This window comes from Pristiophorus japonicus, chromosome 6 (assembly GCF_044704955.1).
Source record: "Pristiophorus japonicus isolate sPriJap1 chromosome 6, sPriJap1.hap1, whole genome shotgun sequence".
Lineage (NCBI taxonomy): Eukaryota > Metazoa > Chordata > Chondrichthyes > Pristiophoridae > Pristiophorus > Pristiophorus japonicus.
The window spans coordinates 192,036,202-192,053,700 of NC_091982.1; the positions used below are offsets into that span (position 1 = coordinate 192,036,202).

At 39.7% G+C, this 17,499-nt stretch overlaps 1 protein-coding gene across 2 annotated transcripts in view; it reads right to left on the minus strand.

Annotated features, from left to right (window-relative positions):
- Positions 1-17,499, minus strand: part of actl6a (actin-like 6A) — a 28,137-nt gene that overhangs the window by 2,390 nt on the left and 8,248 nt on the right. The window contains exons 3-14 of one of the 2 annotated variants that reach the window (XM_070883497.1): positions 17,094-17,268; positions 15,446-15,546; positions 14,684-14,781; positions 12,857-12,951; positions 12,288-12,394; positions 11,657-11,740; positions 7,776-7,865; positions 6,387-6,448; positions 6,146-6,260; positions 4,414-4,494; positions 3,125-3,220; positions 733-819 (exon numbers count right to left, since the gene is read on the minus strand). In XM_070883497.1, the coding sequence (XP_070739598.1) occupies positions 733-819; positions 3,125-3,220; positions 4,414-4,494; positions 6,146-6,260; positions 6,387-6,448; positions 7,776-7,865; positions 11,657-11,740; positions 12,288-12,394; positions 12,857-12,951; positions 14,684-14,781; positions 15,446-15,546; positions 17,094-17,268 (1,191 nt within the window). The remainder of the gene's footprint in view (positions 1-732; positions 820-3,124; positions 3,221-4,413; positions 4,495-6,145; positions 6,261-6,386; positions 6,449-7,775; positions 7,866-11,656; positions 11,741-12,287; positions 12,395-12,856; positions 12,952-14,683; positions 14,782-15,445; positions 15,547-17,093; positions 17,269-17,499) is intronic. The other variant, XM_070883498.1, reaches the window with a different exon arrangement.

A 17,499-nucleotide genomic window follows, 5' to 3' on the forward strand; every position in this document is an offset into this window, starting at 1 on the left:
GGAGTTAGAGAAAATGTTCTCCCACCCACTTACTGGAATGCTTTACCATGTATATAGATATCCAAAAACTTGCATACTACTCACATCCGAGACATCTCCAAGAGCTTCACAGTCAGTGAAGTACTTTGGGAACTGTAGTCTTGTGAAGGCAAATGCAGCAGCTAATTTGTACAAAACTAGGTCCAACAGCAGAGATAAATGAATGGAATGTTGGCCAGGACCACCTCTGCTCTTTGTTGAACAGTGTCATGGAATCCTTTACATCCTCCTGAACAGGTAGGTGGGGCCTCATCTCATCTGAAAGGTTTAACATCTCAGCTGAAAGGCGGCACATCTAAGAGCAGCACTGAGTTATCAGTTTAGATTATGCGGTCAGGTGGCTGGAATGGGGCATGAACTCCCTTCTGGCTCAGGAGGCAAGAGAATGCTCTCAAAGCCAATTTTAACAAGTATTTGAAAAGAAAGTCTTAAATAACAGGGACCGGAGACAACACTATCGAGTTCCAGCTACACGGTGGGATGTTAACAAACCACTTCACATTCTGTGCTCCCGCACAATGCTGCTTTCTCCTATGTAATGACAATTACCATCATGGAGAGATTCAATAAGATAACAAAGTAGAGACTCAATATTTATGCAGAGTTTAACTATTGCACAAAATGCAATGGAAAGATTTTTAAAAAACAATCAAATTCTTTAATTTAAAAAAAGAGCCAAAAATTAATACTCACCAAAGAGGCTAGAATAGATCCACCAATCCAGGAGCTAAACCGGCGTTCCACTGTGGTGTTATTCGCCATTAACTTCAAACGCATGCTCTGAAAACAGTTTCATCAATTAACCTAGGTTTTACTGACAGGTTAACTTCTGATCAACTATAAACAGTGGTGTATGTCAGAAATATTAGTGGAGACGAGTTCCACAGTAACAACATTCATTCAATATCTGCAATGAGCTCTTGCTCTGAGCTGTGCACTTAGATACTTTCCCCACCCTCCCCAAAATAAAGATTCAGCAGGTGAACCAACTGCAGACTTTCCCCAATACACAACTAAGCAGTGGCATTGATAGAGACCTCAAATCAGTTGCCAATCCTTATATCTGAAAAGTAATGTGTGGATTGAAGAAGACAATTGAAAAAGAATTGTACATATTTTAACTTCAGTTATCTACAAGTCAACAGTTTAGTTCTCACTGATCAAGCCCCTTCAATAGTGCATTGCTAATCTTTAAAAATATATTTTCTGTGCAGACCCTGCTCCTGGAGTTTTAGTGGACCCACATAGCATGGTTTTCTGTGGAGTGGAGGGTCAAAAGTACCTGAACTACAAAGTCTAAAAAATCTGACTGTACAAGGTTACAAAATTAGAAATAATTTGAAAATAAGATCCTTGTGCTAGAATCAGTTATCACGAGACTGCAAGAAATTGTGCTTTGTAAGGGAAATGCAATTAACAGCTATCAAGAGGGAGATTTACTCTATTTTGAAAAATCAAATGCATCCTGACAACATTAGAAATCAAACTTCTATGCTTGACGCTTTCTTACTGAGAGCACACCTAAATAACAATATTAGTAGCATTACTGGATCAATCCAAACAATACAAATGCAATCCTAAACTACCTCTGGTTCACTGCTTTAGCTTCTCCTGCAATTCCCAGTCTGACCTCAGTCACTAGCCTCATGTACTTTTCCAATGAAGCTCAACACAAGCTTCCAGAATAATACTACTGCATTTAGGGTTTGGGTCACTCACAGGTTGCAGAAACATTATACACACACTGGTTTGAAAACTGACTTCCGTAACTAAAGACTTGAGCTATATTCTCATTTTCCAACATTTTAATTGCACGCCTGACCCCCAGGTTTTCCAGCCCACCACCCCATCCTGGTCGATCAATTGTTCCCGTTTCTTCTAATCTTGATGCTATACTTTTCCCCTTTCCCAGTCTCTACCCACCTATGCCCTCTGCCACTTTACCAATTTCAGATTCTCAAGCTCCTTTTCGCTATGAACATACAGCCCCTTTACATTTCCATCCTTCACCAGGATAGCCTGCAGGACCTCCACTTCTTCCCTGAATAGCAGACCAACTAGTCCCCATCCACCATCCTCCTCCTTGAATAACTGCTCCTTTTATCTCCTCCAGATTAAAAGGTGTTGCTATCAAAAAACACATGGGCCCACCCAGATCTCTTCTATTTTGATGTGGGTGCTGCTTTTTGCTCATGCTGTAGTTGTAAGTTCTGACCATTAGATGGTGCTGTAGCACCATCAACTCTCACCCAATTCCATACAGCACTGTGTTTTTCATTTGATGCAAGTCATTTTTGATTTTTTTTCTTAATTGAGTCAATTTTTGGTGTTACTTTTTCCCCCTATTACCCAACCCTTTTGCTGATGTTTGGCCCGCCTCTGGTGGACTGGTCTTCCAAGCCCTGTACTGCTGCCCTGTCTGATGTTTAGGAGTACAGGGAGGAGTGGTCCCAGAAACCTGGAACTGAACTCAGGAGTCCTATGAAGGGAGGATTGCTGGCATCTAGGGTGTACTAAAAGGGAGGCAGGCCCAGTTCTCCAACAGCATAAGTTCTATGCAGCCTGTATTGGGATTCTGAGGCTTAATGTGGAATACTCAGTTGTACTAAATTATTGGGATGGACTTTGACGACTTATTTTCATGTAAATGTTTCTCTATTCCTCCCGATTGGCTGCATCTCATCAATCACAGGAATTCTCGCCTCCTCCATATGAGCTCCAAGATGCAGGTGATGAGTATATTCAAAAATGGGATTGATAGATTTGTGGACACGAAGAGAATTGAGGGTAGGAAAGTGGAGTTGATGTAGATGATCAGCCATGATCCCCCTGAATGGTGGAGCAAGCCAGAGAGGCCGTTTGGCCTACTCCTGCTCCTATTTCTTATGTTCCTCCCCTCTGAATTTTATATTAGTGTGTCAGGATTTGATGTTTGTAAACTCCAATCCGTCACTCACAGGTTGCAGCAACATTACACACGTGAAAACAAAAACACATACTTTCGTGGACTCAAGTAGAAGTTATTAATACATTAGGCAAGAAAGCAACAGGTTTACTTCAGAGATTGTGCATAACTGATACTTACAGGTGGAGTTTTCTGGGAAAGCTCCCTGTTCAACCGGTCTGTAAAGCTCTGTATCAATGTGTTTCCACCTGCTGCAATCACACTGCCATATAATCCCTGAGAAAAATACCCAAAACAGCAGTTTAACATCCATTTGTTAGGGATAGATCTTGTTTTTAACTGCACCCTTCCCCCACCAAAAATGTACTTTCCAATAACAAAATCGACAGCCTCTCAATCCTACTGGGTGGCAGCTGTTCGACAAAAGTGGAGAGATGGCCAAAGACCTTCGATGAAAGCAGCAACTTTCTCACTGGATTACACTAGAGGCTGGGATTCATGCACTGTGCTGTTTTAGACTGTTTTGCTAAGAATTATAAGACAGCTCCTGATTTCAAGTGGTACTAATAAATGTGTTTCTAAACAAATACAGGAACATGCTGAAATTATTATTGTATTGAGTTTTTGAACACATTTTAAATTCCTGAGAACATTAACCCAATCAATGTTACTTATTTGGAGATGTTCCATGGATGTCTAGTCATAAAAAGATTGAGGTTTAGAAGGGCAACCAATGACATTATTCCATGGGCATGGGGCGTCTAGCCAATATGAGTGCAATATGTGGAATACAACAAATCAGAATATCTGAAATGGAATTCTTGAAGTTTATTTTTGCATAATTTCCTCACGGTTCAGAGAGACTTTTTCTTGTTGAAGCATTTTCCAGTAGTTACTTTGTCTTCCCAGGATAGTACAGTGCAAACTATATACAGTCTGCTTGAAAGGAATCGATTCAGTATAGTCTTCAATTGCTTAATCAATCATGTAATGCAAATAAAATTATAGAATGTTACAGTACAGAAGGACACCACTCAGCTCATAGGCCCTGTGCCAGCTCTGAAAGAGCTATTCACTTAATTTGTGGTTGTGAGTACACATAAAATTCACTATTACACGAGCTTTTAAAATATATTATTTAAACTACATGCTTGAATTGATCTGCAATAATTACATGAATCTAATAATTACCATTGATGTTAAATATAAGTAAGTCAAAAACAGAAACTGTTGGAGTACATAGCAGGTCCATCAGCATTTCTGAAGGTGAAAACAGACATGGTAATGTTTGGATGAAAACCCAACAGCCTTCTTTTTTCTTTGCAGATGAGGATGGGCTTCCTGTGTGTTTCCAGCATGTTGTTTGTTTCAGATTTCCATCATTCAGGTTTTATTTTTTTTTAATCCTTATAAAGTAAATGCATTTAGACACGCCTTGTTGTACTGTCACTGTGGGTACAAGCACTCACCGGTCTAATATCAATATCGCACATTCCAACACTTGTGGTCACCACGTGGCTGACACCTAGCATTGTGTTTCCAGATAAACCCTGAAAGTACAGAAATAAACGTGAGTGCTGAAGTGAAGTAAAACAGCTGCCCATAATTCAGCTGGATAGTTACAAACATTGGTGCATTTTACATGATCCAAAAAAGTATTTGGGAATGCTAAATGTTTGGGTTTTTTTTGCAGTTCAACATGCATACAGAAGAGAAATAAAACTACAAGACTGCACATAAAGGAACTACCAGTCAGCTCCACCAATAGCTCTGATATCATTCAACACATTACCTAAGCAGCCATTCTTTATGTATGCAACTAGACATGTTGGGAGTAACATCAACTGAACTGGCCCAAAAGGGGGGGGGGGGGGGGGGGGGGAGGTTGGAAAGAGAGTGGGTGTAAAACGGATCACCGATTTGATCATCAATTCCTCACTGTGCAGGTTAGGTTAAAATTACCCCATTGGGAATTTCAGCAGGGTTGTCAACCAGAATAAAGCAAAACAGCTGAATCAAATTGTGTCCAATAAATATACAAGTGGACTTCCCAACAGCAATTAGGAGCAGGAAATCTCGTTGGTTTTTCCTTTACCTAGTTCCAGGGGTGCTGAAGATAATGTAGTAACACAGTATAAACCAAGGATTTAACACAGGAGAGCAACGGCAGTGAAAACAGACATCACCAAGGTCCAGGTCGGTGATTGGAGCTTGGGCAGGTACATCAGGAGCAATGAGATCGGGGCAAAGGAGCGGCACGAGTTCAGGGCCCAGAAGAGGAGAGCGCCCAGGGGCAGCACAGGCCAGTCCATACTGCGATATGTGTGCGCACTAGGTCCGTGCAGCAGAGCTGGTATCCAGTCGTCTTGGTTAATCCTTGCTACTGGACCAAGACCTGGCTCTGTCAAGCCCATGTGGTGGCTGGTGTGCAATGGTCACCTCACATTAAAAAGATCCAAGCACAGGCATCTTCCACCCTTCAAGGTTTAGTTCGGACCTGGAATTTTAGGTCCATCATTGAAACACCTGTGAACTTTTTGATGTGGAAGCAAGTCATCCTTGGTTCGAGGGACTGCCTATGATGATGATGAACACAGTGTATGATTCAGTTCCACACTAGAAGCACATTTATCAACTAAGCCATTGGGTTTGAAGAATTAGAGCTTTTAATTAACAATTCATGGCTTAGAGTCTAAAACCAGCTCCTGACCCACAACCGATTTTTAAAAGTCCAATACTAGGAGGAATCCGATCAGTTTTTTTTTAAATCACTGGGTACATTTTCTTTTCTCCTACTCTTCTCTCCCCATCCCTGAAATTAAAAGTCAATAATAAAAGTTCTCAAAGTCCAAACACAAATTTAAAGTCACACATGAGCATTTAAATGGACGAAGGTCCAAATAATGAGCTGGGTTATTCATCTCACATGCTGTGTGTAGGGCTTTGCTGTCCATAAATTGTCTGCTGCATTTGCCTATACAACAGTACTACATTTCGAAGATTGTTCAATGGATATGAACCGCTTTGGGATGTCAGGGGGATGCCACTATATATAAATTTATTTTTCTATACATCTCTGGATCTCAAGTTTCTATTTAAAAACCATGTAAAAATGGAACACACCTCTCCTTATATATATGCTAACGACAAAATTTTTTTTTTTTTTTTAAGTTTCTTCCCCCTCCCCCCTCCATTCAGTACCTTGACATTAGAAGGATCAAACAAGCCTTCTGGAATTCTCAGTCGCTCAGCCCCAAAATCACAGTTATAGCCATTAGGAAATTCATAATGAACACTGGGCATCTGTGCAGCCACTCTGTGGAGATAAAGAAAGAGCTTCATACTTTCAATTCATATAGAATAGAACAAAACAGCCCAACCTAAATCATAATAGTGAAGTCATGAGGAAATTAACTTAAATGTTAAGATTTCTGCTACTTACTGTTCATCATAAGGCGAATCAGACACCTGGAGTACTGAAGCTTGGAAATCCTGAATCACTTCCTGCAAATTGATAGGATACATCAATCATCATGCAATAATTATCACTTTCCAATCATGTATTTACCACCTCACCTATTAATCTTTCTTATCTGATTGCATCACTCAAAACCTGGTCTCAAAAGTAGATGATACAATTGCTTACTGACCTCAGATCTCCCAGCTCATCTCCAAGATAGGTTGCATTGTTGCTCTAAGATGAGTGGAGCCATGGACAGCTAAAAATTGGGCTTCTGGATCGATACAGAATGCACCGTTCCTCCATTCGCACAGCTGCCATCTCTTACCAAATTGTACCCTGACCCAGTGCTACTTGCAGTTCCTGCTCCCAACTGGAGGCAACAGCCACCACAACCAGACCCCAATCCCACTCGCAAATGCCCTGTCAGCCATTGGAGGATGTATTGAAAGGGTTTCCCCCCCCCTCCCCAACAGCGTCTTGGGGGAAACTTGTATTAACAATGAATATTGTTACACACCAATTTACGGGTACATCAGACATTGTGAGTCAGCTCTTACAAAAAGCATGATGCTCAGACCCGTTATGGGAGTAACCAACACCACTTGCACCCAAGAAGGTATCGATGGTAAACCCAAATTTGTAAAATGCTCCCCAGGTCACTGCTAGGGAAACTCTTAATACCCACATCCCTCCCCACTACCATAACGAGACTCACCCTCTGCCAAGCACCGAAGGATTTCCCAGCATTGCTGACATGCAAGGAAGAAACCCCCCCTTTTTTTGTCAGTGATGATCCAGAAACCCTTCGCACTGCCCACAGACACCATGATTGCTCCTCAGAGTGCTGCCACAACCTGCATTCCAGTTCTTCCAAAGCCTCATCCTCCTCCCTACATCCCATGACGCCAGCTTCCAAAGCCCAGGATCTCACTCAACATTACCAAACCATATGATCCCCCAATTCCCCACTACTGCTACACACAGTTCCAACAACCCAACTCCTACCCATCATCTTTTATTGTATTCTGGACATTAAAATATGAAATAAAATTACTTACAGATCGTCAATAGTAATCAAAGCCATAGATTTAATGTTTCCATGCAAATATGCACATAATCATGAAATTCAAGCACAAAGTATTTGAAATACCAACAAAAATCCAATTGAATGACTTAATCTCTAAATCAGTGCCACTTGTAATTTTTGTACATTATAGTGAAGGCAGCATATGGTGCAACTCACTATGAACAGCGCGACAGGATAACTGCTATATATAAGCAGAGCTCAAAAATCATTGCTTCTTTCAAATAAGTAAAGTGTTCCTCATTTCCTACACCTCATCGATGAACTGGGTTGATATTACTTACATTACACATGTAGTTGTGCCAGGACCGTGAGACCTGAGGTAGTTTCTCTTTCTTCTTCCAATTAGGAGGAGATCCTTCTCGCACTGACTCCTAAGAGAACAGCAGTAGGAATAAAATGATACTCATTTGTATTTTTCGTCACTGCTTCAACTCTAGGAGACAGCAAAGAAACAAAAGCAAATTGCAAGCCATGATGAGATCACTTTCATAAAATTTCTTGCACAAATCACATTGTATGCATTCCCCAACTATGAGCATCATTTATTGCACAACCAGAAACACAAAGTAGTAGCTGTCCTGGTGGCATGGGGGGTGTGAAGGAGAGCATTCCCTGGCGTAATACCATGGTGAATAAACCAGAAAGTCCAGAATTTGATTTCCTATCTGTACTGAGTTACCTGATCTCATCTGAGGCAGCAATTTAGCTACTGCGGTTGATCTTAGTATCTCAGAGCTAGACACAGAACGAATCAGCCAGGATTTCCACTCTTAACTGTTATTTAGGTGATCCTTGCTGGATGATACACATTTAGGGCTAATATATAGCCCAGCTATTATTCCTTCCACTGTCAGTGGGCTAGCCAACACTCTGCCTAGATGCATGAAAAATGGCTAGTTGGGCTAAATACTGAAGGTCTGCTGATGTCTGTGGAATAGTACCTCAGCAACCAGTGTCTTCAGAAAAGGAGGGGAGAAAATTAACAAAAATGAAACTGAAAAATAGTGATCAAGAGGGAGTTACCAAGTGCCACGCAAATTATCAGACATACATATCCACAAGTCAACTTACAAAAATTGGCAGTTTTTAAACAAAGGAGATTACTCACCTTTAGATATACTTGACATTATTCTACAATGAAAACATACCCCTGGAGTTAGTTCCCTATCCTACCAGATAAAATTAAAGGGTCAATGGTCAAAGCCCTCAGAGTTAGAGCCATGTGATCATCTCCTTACAGCACCATTGGAAATGCCAGGAATCCTGAGTGCCACAGCATTAACAGGCGATCACCAAGTGAGCAATGAGGAACCAAAGGCAACATCTGACTATGAATGGGCGGAAGTTTATTCCTAACCGCTTTATTTAGTACAAGGGTTTTTATTTTTGTAACTGCACAAATAGTATGGAAGGAGGAAAGATTTATTTGGCAATCCAGCCCACTCCTTCCACAGGCCATTTACAATCCACAATCATGGACTCTATCTAACCCATTGAATCTCAAGGAATGGTGATGGAATCAATATTAGCAGAACCTATGTAAATGAAGTAAAACTCGAACACCTACCTAAACTTATTAGTCAATCATATGGTGCATATTATGTCTGTTGTGTTCAGATATACAGACCATGGAAATCCCAGATTTGGGCAAAAAAAGTAGATCTCAGCAATACAATTTGTCTGTGTCAAACATTCAGGATGGGAATGTCAGGCAGGGTTCCTGCTTCCCAACAATTCTCCTCTCCCCACCTGCATGGAAGCTGAAGACACGACTGGGCGTAACTGCGATTCCCCAGTGCCCTCTCCCTCCTCATGGTAAAACAGCCCACCAATATTTACTGTCCAGGCTGAAGCAAGTTAATGGAGGGCTTGTATTTATGGAATTGTCCACTCGCACCGACCAGGAAGTATGCTACATGAAATGTACCTTAGTTTGAAGAATGAGAACTACTACACCTAAAGATGAGTAATTTACCTTACTTTGTTCATTAATTCCATATATCATACACAAGTATAAGCACGAATGGCCAAATGGCCTCCTTCTGTGCTGTAAGTTTCCATGATTTCTAAGTATTAAAGCAATAACTCGGAGGCAGGAGAAGGAGAACTTATTTTACATGTGCTAAGAGCTAAAGTAAAACAGAATACCATCAAACAGGTCTATTTTTGAGAGGGAGGTCAAGGCAGTAATGCCTACCATAGGTATGTGTAATATTCCACATAGCAGTTATGCACAAGTCATACAAGTATATGCAATGCATGTTAAACTATGAAATTGTATCTACTCTAGTGGAATGTCAGTGTTCTGGTCTCGTAGGGCATACATAGCTGGTAGATTTACTTTCAAAATATAAGGCATGATTCCTTCTGCAACATTTGTTCCCAATCAGGCTCCTTAACCGCTAGATAAAGAGAATGAATAAAAGATTTTGGGTCATGTGGAGGAAAGAACCACCAAGCAAGCAAAGAAGACTGTCCAACAGAGAGAGCACATAGAAACACGAGAGCAAGATCAACACACATGCAGAAAAAGAGAGAGTCTCAAGGAAGTTCCCTCAGGCAGGTGAAAGGCAGAGTGCAGTGAATATCCCAATATACACAAGATGAAGTCCTTTGCAGGCACAGGAATCAAAGGATAAAAACTGAATCCTGGCTCCAGCCTGCAAAATCCTTCTATTTGTAATTGTACAGCTACTGAATAGTCTTTATGAAAAGCTACAATTTTCTCAATAGCAATACTTTTGAGAAGTTAAATCTGCTCTGTATGGATGAAGAATAAGAAATTGGAACATCTGGATGGCAGCATAGTCATGTCAAGATCACCTCTGACCTCTTCCTCCAAATCAGGTCCAAAGTTGATTTCAAGCCCTTTCAGGAGAACTGGCTGAGAAGTACCTCCAAACATGAAGCCACGGGTCGCATCTGCGGCTTCAGACCATGGATGTAAACAGCAGCTTTGATGTTGCCCATGTCACAGTGAGGTTGGAGTTCATGGAATCAGTGAACCTAGAATAAGCGGTGTATGTGGATAAACAGCAAGAAAAGCCCATTTATAAGGCTTCAAAGGCTATACAAAGCCTTCCATCTACTCTACAGTCAGTGGTATCCTGAGGTCACAGTGCTGTTTCATGGGCAAGTCACTGAGAAATGAAATTAATGCCTCGGCAGGTGACCATAGATCAATGAATTGATTAATAAATCCTGGTTTAGTTCAGCTAGCACAAAAATGAAAATTAAAGAATAATTTCTTAATTGCTGAGGGAGCTGGGATCTAACCTCCAGCAAATATAAAGTTGAAAAATTTCAGTTTTTAATGTAAGGGACAGAAGCAGCTTGGACCTCAATTAGATTAGATATCATGATAATTAGCCATGATAACTACCTCCTCCCTCAGACTAGATGGAATCAGAAGAATTCTACAAAAGTAACACTAAGCCTGGACAAGTACTGCCATTTTTGGATAGCAACTGAACAACAGTACATGATCTTACGTTCAAAAGAAGCCTCATGTACAAATTGCAGAAGCAGCCTCCCTAACAATGGACTGAGGTGGGAAATATTAAACACATATGCACCTCAATGTTGGAGCTGACTAATTGACAAGCCAAATTAGGTGGGTATAGGAAACCAGGAGAACCAAAACCCACCAATATTGAAAGGTCATCCATGAGAAAGGGTTTATTAGGTTTTTTCTGTTACTTAGAGAAACTGAGGTGAAGCGCCAAGACCCAAGATGGAGGACATGAAGATTGAAAAGATTAGGAAAGACAAGTTAAATCAAGAAGTGCAATTAGGTGATGCCAAACTGTAGTTTTATTCCCATAGGAAGAAGAGAAGACAAAAGGGTAATGTTGTCATTAACCAACAAGGCAAAGTGCTGCTTGGGCCAAGAGGAAGAATATGACACATAAAAATGATGGACACATCATTATAGCCTATATTCCAAATGTGTGCATTGCATTGAGGCTGAAACTCTCACTGAAGTGCCAGCACATCAGCAGAGCCCTTAGTCAAGACTGGAGATGTTATGCAGCTACTTGAAGGCACTGATTCTGCTAAAAGCTCAAAGTATCTCATGTGAGGTAATAAGGCCTTTTTGTAGCTTGCTGGGTTTATCTTTTTTCTCCACATATGCCTTTTTACCAGAAGGTTTTGCCGTTACCTGAACAGATTTTGAAGCCAATGAGGACTGTAATGTGGGCATCTCAGCGGGCTTTGAAGCTGAAAGTTTTCTGGTAGTGTTGACCTGAGGAGTATAGAAAATGCAGAAGAAACTACCACAAAACTTTGAGATTGGTGATTTGTCGCCTTACTTCCAGTGTATCTATGTTTATATAGTCTTGGGTCGATCACACATCCGGCACATACCAGATGCCAGACTTGGTTACACATACAAAACAATCTTTAATTAAAAAGCTAGCCATTGACCTGGAATCTGAAATTTACAAGCAGTTACTAAATGCCCTCTGATGGACATTATCAGTTCACAAGTACCTACAATTAAAAAAGGTATAGACCAGATTAGCAACTACAAATCATAAGTCAGTTTCAGACCCAAGACTAGCCACGAGCAATGCCACAAGAGATCAAGTATTAAACAAAACATTCCACGTTGATTATGTGCTCTCGGTACAGAATGATCCAGGAATCTCACTTGTTTCAGAAGGGTTCACGGCAATAGAGTGGACATTGGTTTCAAGCATTCGAGTGTTCCAATTACAAGCTGCATTGTTTATAAAGGATTGTTATATATACACACATTTATTGAATTATATGCTTTGGTTTTCCCTCACCTTTGAAGCAATCATGTATGGTGGGATTATTTCCACATTCAGTTCCTGAAACAGTTCCCTGCATTGCATGGAGATGAAGTCTCCTGCGAGTGGTGACTTAACAATGCCTGAAATTATATCAGAAAAAAAGTACTTTGGTTCTACCATACATATGGAAGTCAGCATTTGGTTTATGAAGGACAGTGTTTACATAAAAGATATCGATGTATATACACATTAAAAATCATTTTCTTTAAAGTTTCTGATAAAGCAGTCAAGGGAACAAAAACAAAATGAGCAGCTGAAATGGTATTATTGTATAAAAAGGGCTATGTGATCTGATGGGATGACTGGGGAGAGGGGAAAAATGAGCAAGTGGGTGGGGGGTGAGAGCAGGAGAGTGGAGGGCGGGGAGGGGGGGGGGGAAGAGAGAGTAAGAGGGAGAGGGAGCGAGAGGGCATAATATTTTTTTTTTTAAAAAAAAAGCTTTTTTTAAATAAAAACTTGTACCTCTTAAAGTCTCTTCCATTAAGTGAATTAACAATGGTTCAATTACATATTTCATCATCAAGGTCTGCATTTATCCTTACTTTGCTGAAGAACATATCCATCGTGCACAGGAATAGCTGTGGTATGTGTGGCTCCACTATCTAACACCAAGCCTGTAGAGCGGCCATTTGCAAATCTGACACAAAAAGTGAAGGAAAAGGCATATAGCGAACTGAAGTACAAAGTAAAGCCATTCCACAATGCAAATTTAACCAGCTTGCATTTTCATTAACAATCTGTGCTATTATTTCCGTAAGAGTACTAACCAGGCATTGTGATGTCTCAGTGAGTAACTGCACCCCATGGTATGATAATGAACCATAGAGACCAATAATGTTTGATCGCTGCTCTACTACAAGTCAACAGGTTTCAGCTAAAGCAGTAGTAAACTTCTACAATTGGTTTTGGTATCTGGAGATTAGGGGGAGGAGGGGTTGCAAGGAAAATCCACCATGATCATGTTCAACTGTGATTTACCACCCCTCTTCAATCAATTGCTTGCTAAAGTTTTCTATCTATACTCACCGGTGAAATATAGGCATTGAATGAGATACCAGATGACAGCCCACATCTGAGAAATGGTAGCCCAACACAATAAATGAGGTGTGAAGGCAAAAAGTGTGCTGACCGATGTTTACCTTAACTTTTAATATGTACACTAATTCTAAGATAATAGTTAGTTATTATTGATCTACCAGTTTGAAAGGATATGCACAGGGAATAAAATAATCACCCATCTCTGTCACATAGCCTAAAAAATATATAGATTTACTGTTCCTTGTTCCTGGAATAAATAGGCAATTCCTTTTTTGTTTAAATCTATACTTGCTAATTTGACAGTTTTAACCCAATAACCTATTAAGAATGTTACAGCAATCTAGTGGGTTAAGGCAAAATGTAGCAATCTATAGGTTTGAACTTGGTTCCACACAGTGGATTTTCAATTATCTTCTAAATTATAAGATGCCAGAGACAAAGCACTACAGGGAGATTAAGATGCTGAATGCTAATGTCCAAGTCAACCTACCATGGTCGATTATCATTTAGTAAGGTAACCAGCATAAAAATGGAGACCTAACAAGCAGCTTATTAATCCATTCTCCTAGCAGGGAGCAAATAAAAATAGCAATACGATTTATGATTCGCAAAGTGTGAAGCATTAGCAGTTACATTTTTTCTCCGTTTCAGGAACTTCCAGATATACTTTATCATCACTGGGCATACACAGTCTCCCAAACATTTTCACTATTCTGGATATTTACAGGTTTTTAAGTTTGTGTGTTTTGCTTTCCCAAGGCTGTCGAACTCTACAAGTTTTGTTTCAGAGATATTCAATAAAATGAAGTCTTTTGCTCCAGCAACTGGCCTAGGAAGGAAAGGAAACAATTAACTCAGCATGAATCTTCAAAGAGCTAAACATCTCAGTTACAATCCATATAATATAAAGAAACAGATTTTAATACTGTATTGAGTGATATTACTGTCCCAAATGAAAGAAAATGTAATTTTACATTGGGTAGGCAGTTATGAGGATATACCTTGTATTGAAGAAAAGACTATGCTAATGTGACTATCACAAACTCTCTCAATAATCCACTTCAGGATTTCTGTTGCAAAGACAGGCTTTCTTTCAATGATCCATTAGAGGAAAAACAAAATTGGGATCAGACTCGAAGTGTTATAATATTTGATAGGGCTTTGTTATTTAAAAAGCAATTAAAACTGTAATTTTTCCATTTACTTCAGATAAACTAACTACCCATGTTTAAACATCGGTTTTCCCTCCTTCTTGGAATTATGTAACTTGGAAAAATTGTCAATTTTAATATCACATATGCAATTGAAAAATTGGTTCAATAAAAGGATACGCCGTGAGCACAGCGGTTTTACACAGGAAAAATGCTGGGATATTATAATGTTCAAACATCAGCTCAGTAAGTCGCTCTCTCTTCGCCCGTGTATTCCACTGTGAATACCAGAAAATGTCAAATAAATGTTAGTTAAAACAAGGATACTACAAACATATCATTACTGCACAAATAATATAGGTGACAAAGAATTAAAAGATTTTACAAAAGGATTATCTTTCTAAATAATGTCAATTCTGTAGATTTTCAGTGAAAATATGGCATATCAAAATCTGAAACTGGGTGTACATAAGTTAGCTTTTGAAACAAAGGGTATTTTTAAGTACTGATCTTGCTGAGGTAACTGATTTTTTTTTTAAGTGACAGTATTTTTTCTGTCAGTTATCAAGTCTCTCTACACAACAGGGTAGCATGCAACCAGGATTTCAACCTCAGCCAATGCTACTTGAGCTGGTTGCTCAGATGTACACAAGACCATGACAGAATGAGTGATCCAAAAAAAAATTCTCCACAAGTCTGCATGTTGCCTTGCTTTTCTATGCTCGCATAGCAGACACTGGAACTGTGTACAAAACTGAACACATGAACCTCCATCCTAGCACAGCATATTGCCATGCCAAGATGCATCATCACATTGTCTTCAAAGTGTTATTTTTATCCAGACTGGCATGAATATTTATGTTTCAACTGTTAGATGTTATTCTTTGCAATTCAAAACACAGAAATCCAATACAGTATTTTACAGAGTAATCAAATACTCACTGGGGCCTCCGACATCAAGACAGGATGCAGACCAGCTTCAGATTTGATATGATTCTTATATGTGTGATCTAGAATCGCCTGAAAACTGTCCCATTCTTCAACTGCAATAAAATGCATCAAGATTCAGAACCTTTACTCAGAAGAGCATACTTTTTAATTGAATTATCCCTTTACTAATAATTTATCTTCAATCAATCTTGTATGCAGTTGTGACTCAAAACATTATTTAGATTAGGCATATAGTCTGACCTCCTGTTTTATGAATCTATTAACATTTTACAGATTAAATGCTAGCGCTTACAATGGCACAAATAGAAAAGCATGGAATTTAAAGCTGGACAAGTTCAATACAGTAGATGTTTTACTATAAATTCTGATGTATAGGTTGCCCAGCAATACAATTTCTAGAGCTACATCCCTGTACCCCAAGATTTAGTGTTAATATCTGCATTAAGGTGCAACATTAGAGCCATTTTTAAAGTTCTTATCTAAAGAGATATTCCAATCCTTTATTTTAATTGTGGAGAATGGTAGATTAAAACACTGCATCTTACTTGTAGGTTAACCCACAATTATACAGTGGGGGTGGGTGGAGGGAGAGAGAGCAAGTGGGGGAAGAGGAAGGAGGGGATGGATGAAGAAGAAAGGAAGGAAATGCAAGAAGGGGAGAAGGAAGGCAAGAGGACCGGGGGGAGGGGGGGCAGGGGAGTGGGTCAGTTAGCCGTAATCACTATATAATAATAGTTGGCTTCAAAAAACAATTTTTTTTTTTTTTTTAAATCACTGGGTCAGGGCAGATGAAATCGATAGTATACGGAAGGTAGCATGCACTGTGGCCAAAGTAGCGGAGCTGGGGTAGGATTACAACTAAATACCAACATGATTAGGAAGTTACAGTTAGCACATATTGGTCACAGCAGGCCAAGGTAGCAGTTTAGCAGGAGCACAGAGAGAGAGAGATAACAACCCAGAAGGAGCATGGGAAGCCAGGGAATACTGGACCAAGCAAGGACGAAGACAAAATGGGTGGGCAGGTGCAAGTGATCAGCATTAACATGCACAACAGGCAGTATGGTGGTTTTTTCTCCATAGGAGCATGTTTCGTATGAAAGCTTTTGCTGAAATCTGTCCCATGTACTGAATTTAGTATATAAACAGAGTAATGATTTACTCATTATAAAACAAAATGTTAAACTCTTCCACTACCATATGCTTGATCAGATAAATGCAGCAGCAAAATTTTGATGCCTAGAGTATACACTGACAGATGAACTCAGCCAGGATGGTGGTAGAGTGACTATAAATTGGCCTTAGTAATCTGGAGTTAGGGAGGGGGGAAATCAGCCAAAGCTTTCGTTTATGATTTCTATGTCCCCTGTTGGAAGTGTCAGTGTGTAGACATGGTGAGGAGAGAATGGGGTTTGGTACGATTACTAACGCCCGCCCACCCGCCCACCCCGCCCTCTCCCAAGCCTGGCCCAGCAGCCTACAAACATTCACCATCAATGCTCACACATCAATAGTGGGTAATAGTGCACATAGTAGAGAAGAACAGACAACTGTGAGAATGTAATCTACAAAGAGGCCTTCAAGACAGAGGAGAAAACTGGCAACGAAAAAATAAACAGGATTTAAATTGCTGACGTACTCATTCCATTTTTCAAAGGAGATATAACTTCCATATTTTCTCTGGGAACTCGCAAAGAGTTTGTATCAATAAAATAAGTTGTGCCACTTGGCTTTCCTTTGTCTCCTTCTATTTCCATTGGTGTGCTCCCATCATCTCTCTCCAACAGCATCCCAATAGCTGTTGGAAAGTCTGCCTGTAAAAGATTATAGTTTAGCTCACAATACATTTCCAATATAAAATACATTATACAAATATATCTATAAAGTATTTTATTCAATGTGTACACTAAAATATACCCAAAGTACTATTTCAAACATTTGTTCACTACACATTTAATCTGATGCTGTTCATAAATGTTCATTTTTAACAATGAGAACTTGAGTTATCATTTAATATCAGAATAATCATAGCAATATAACATGAA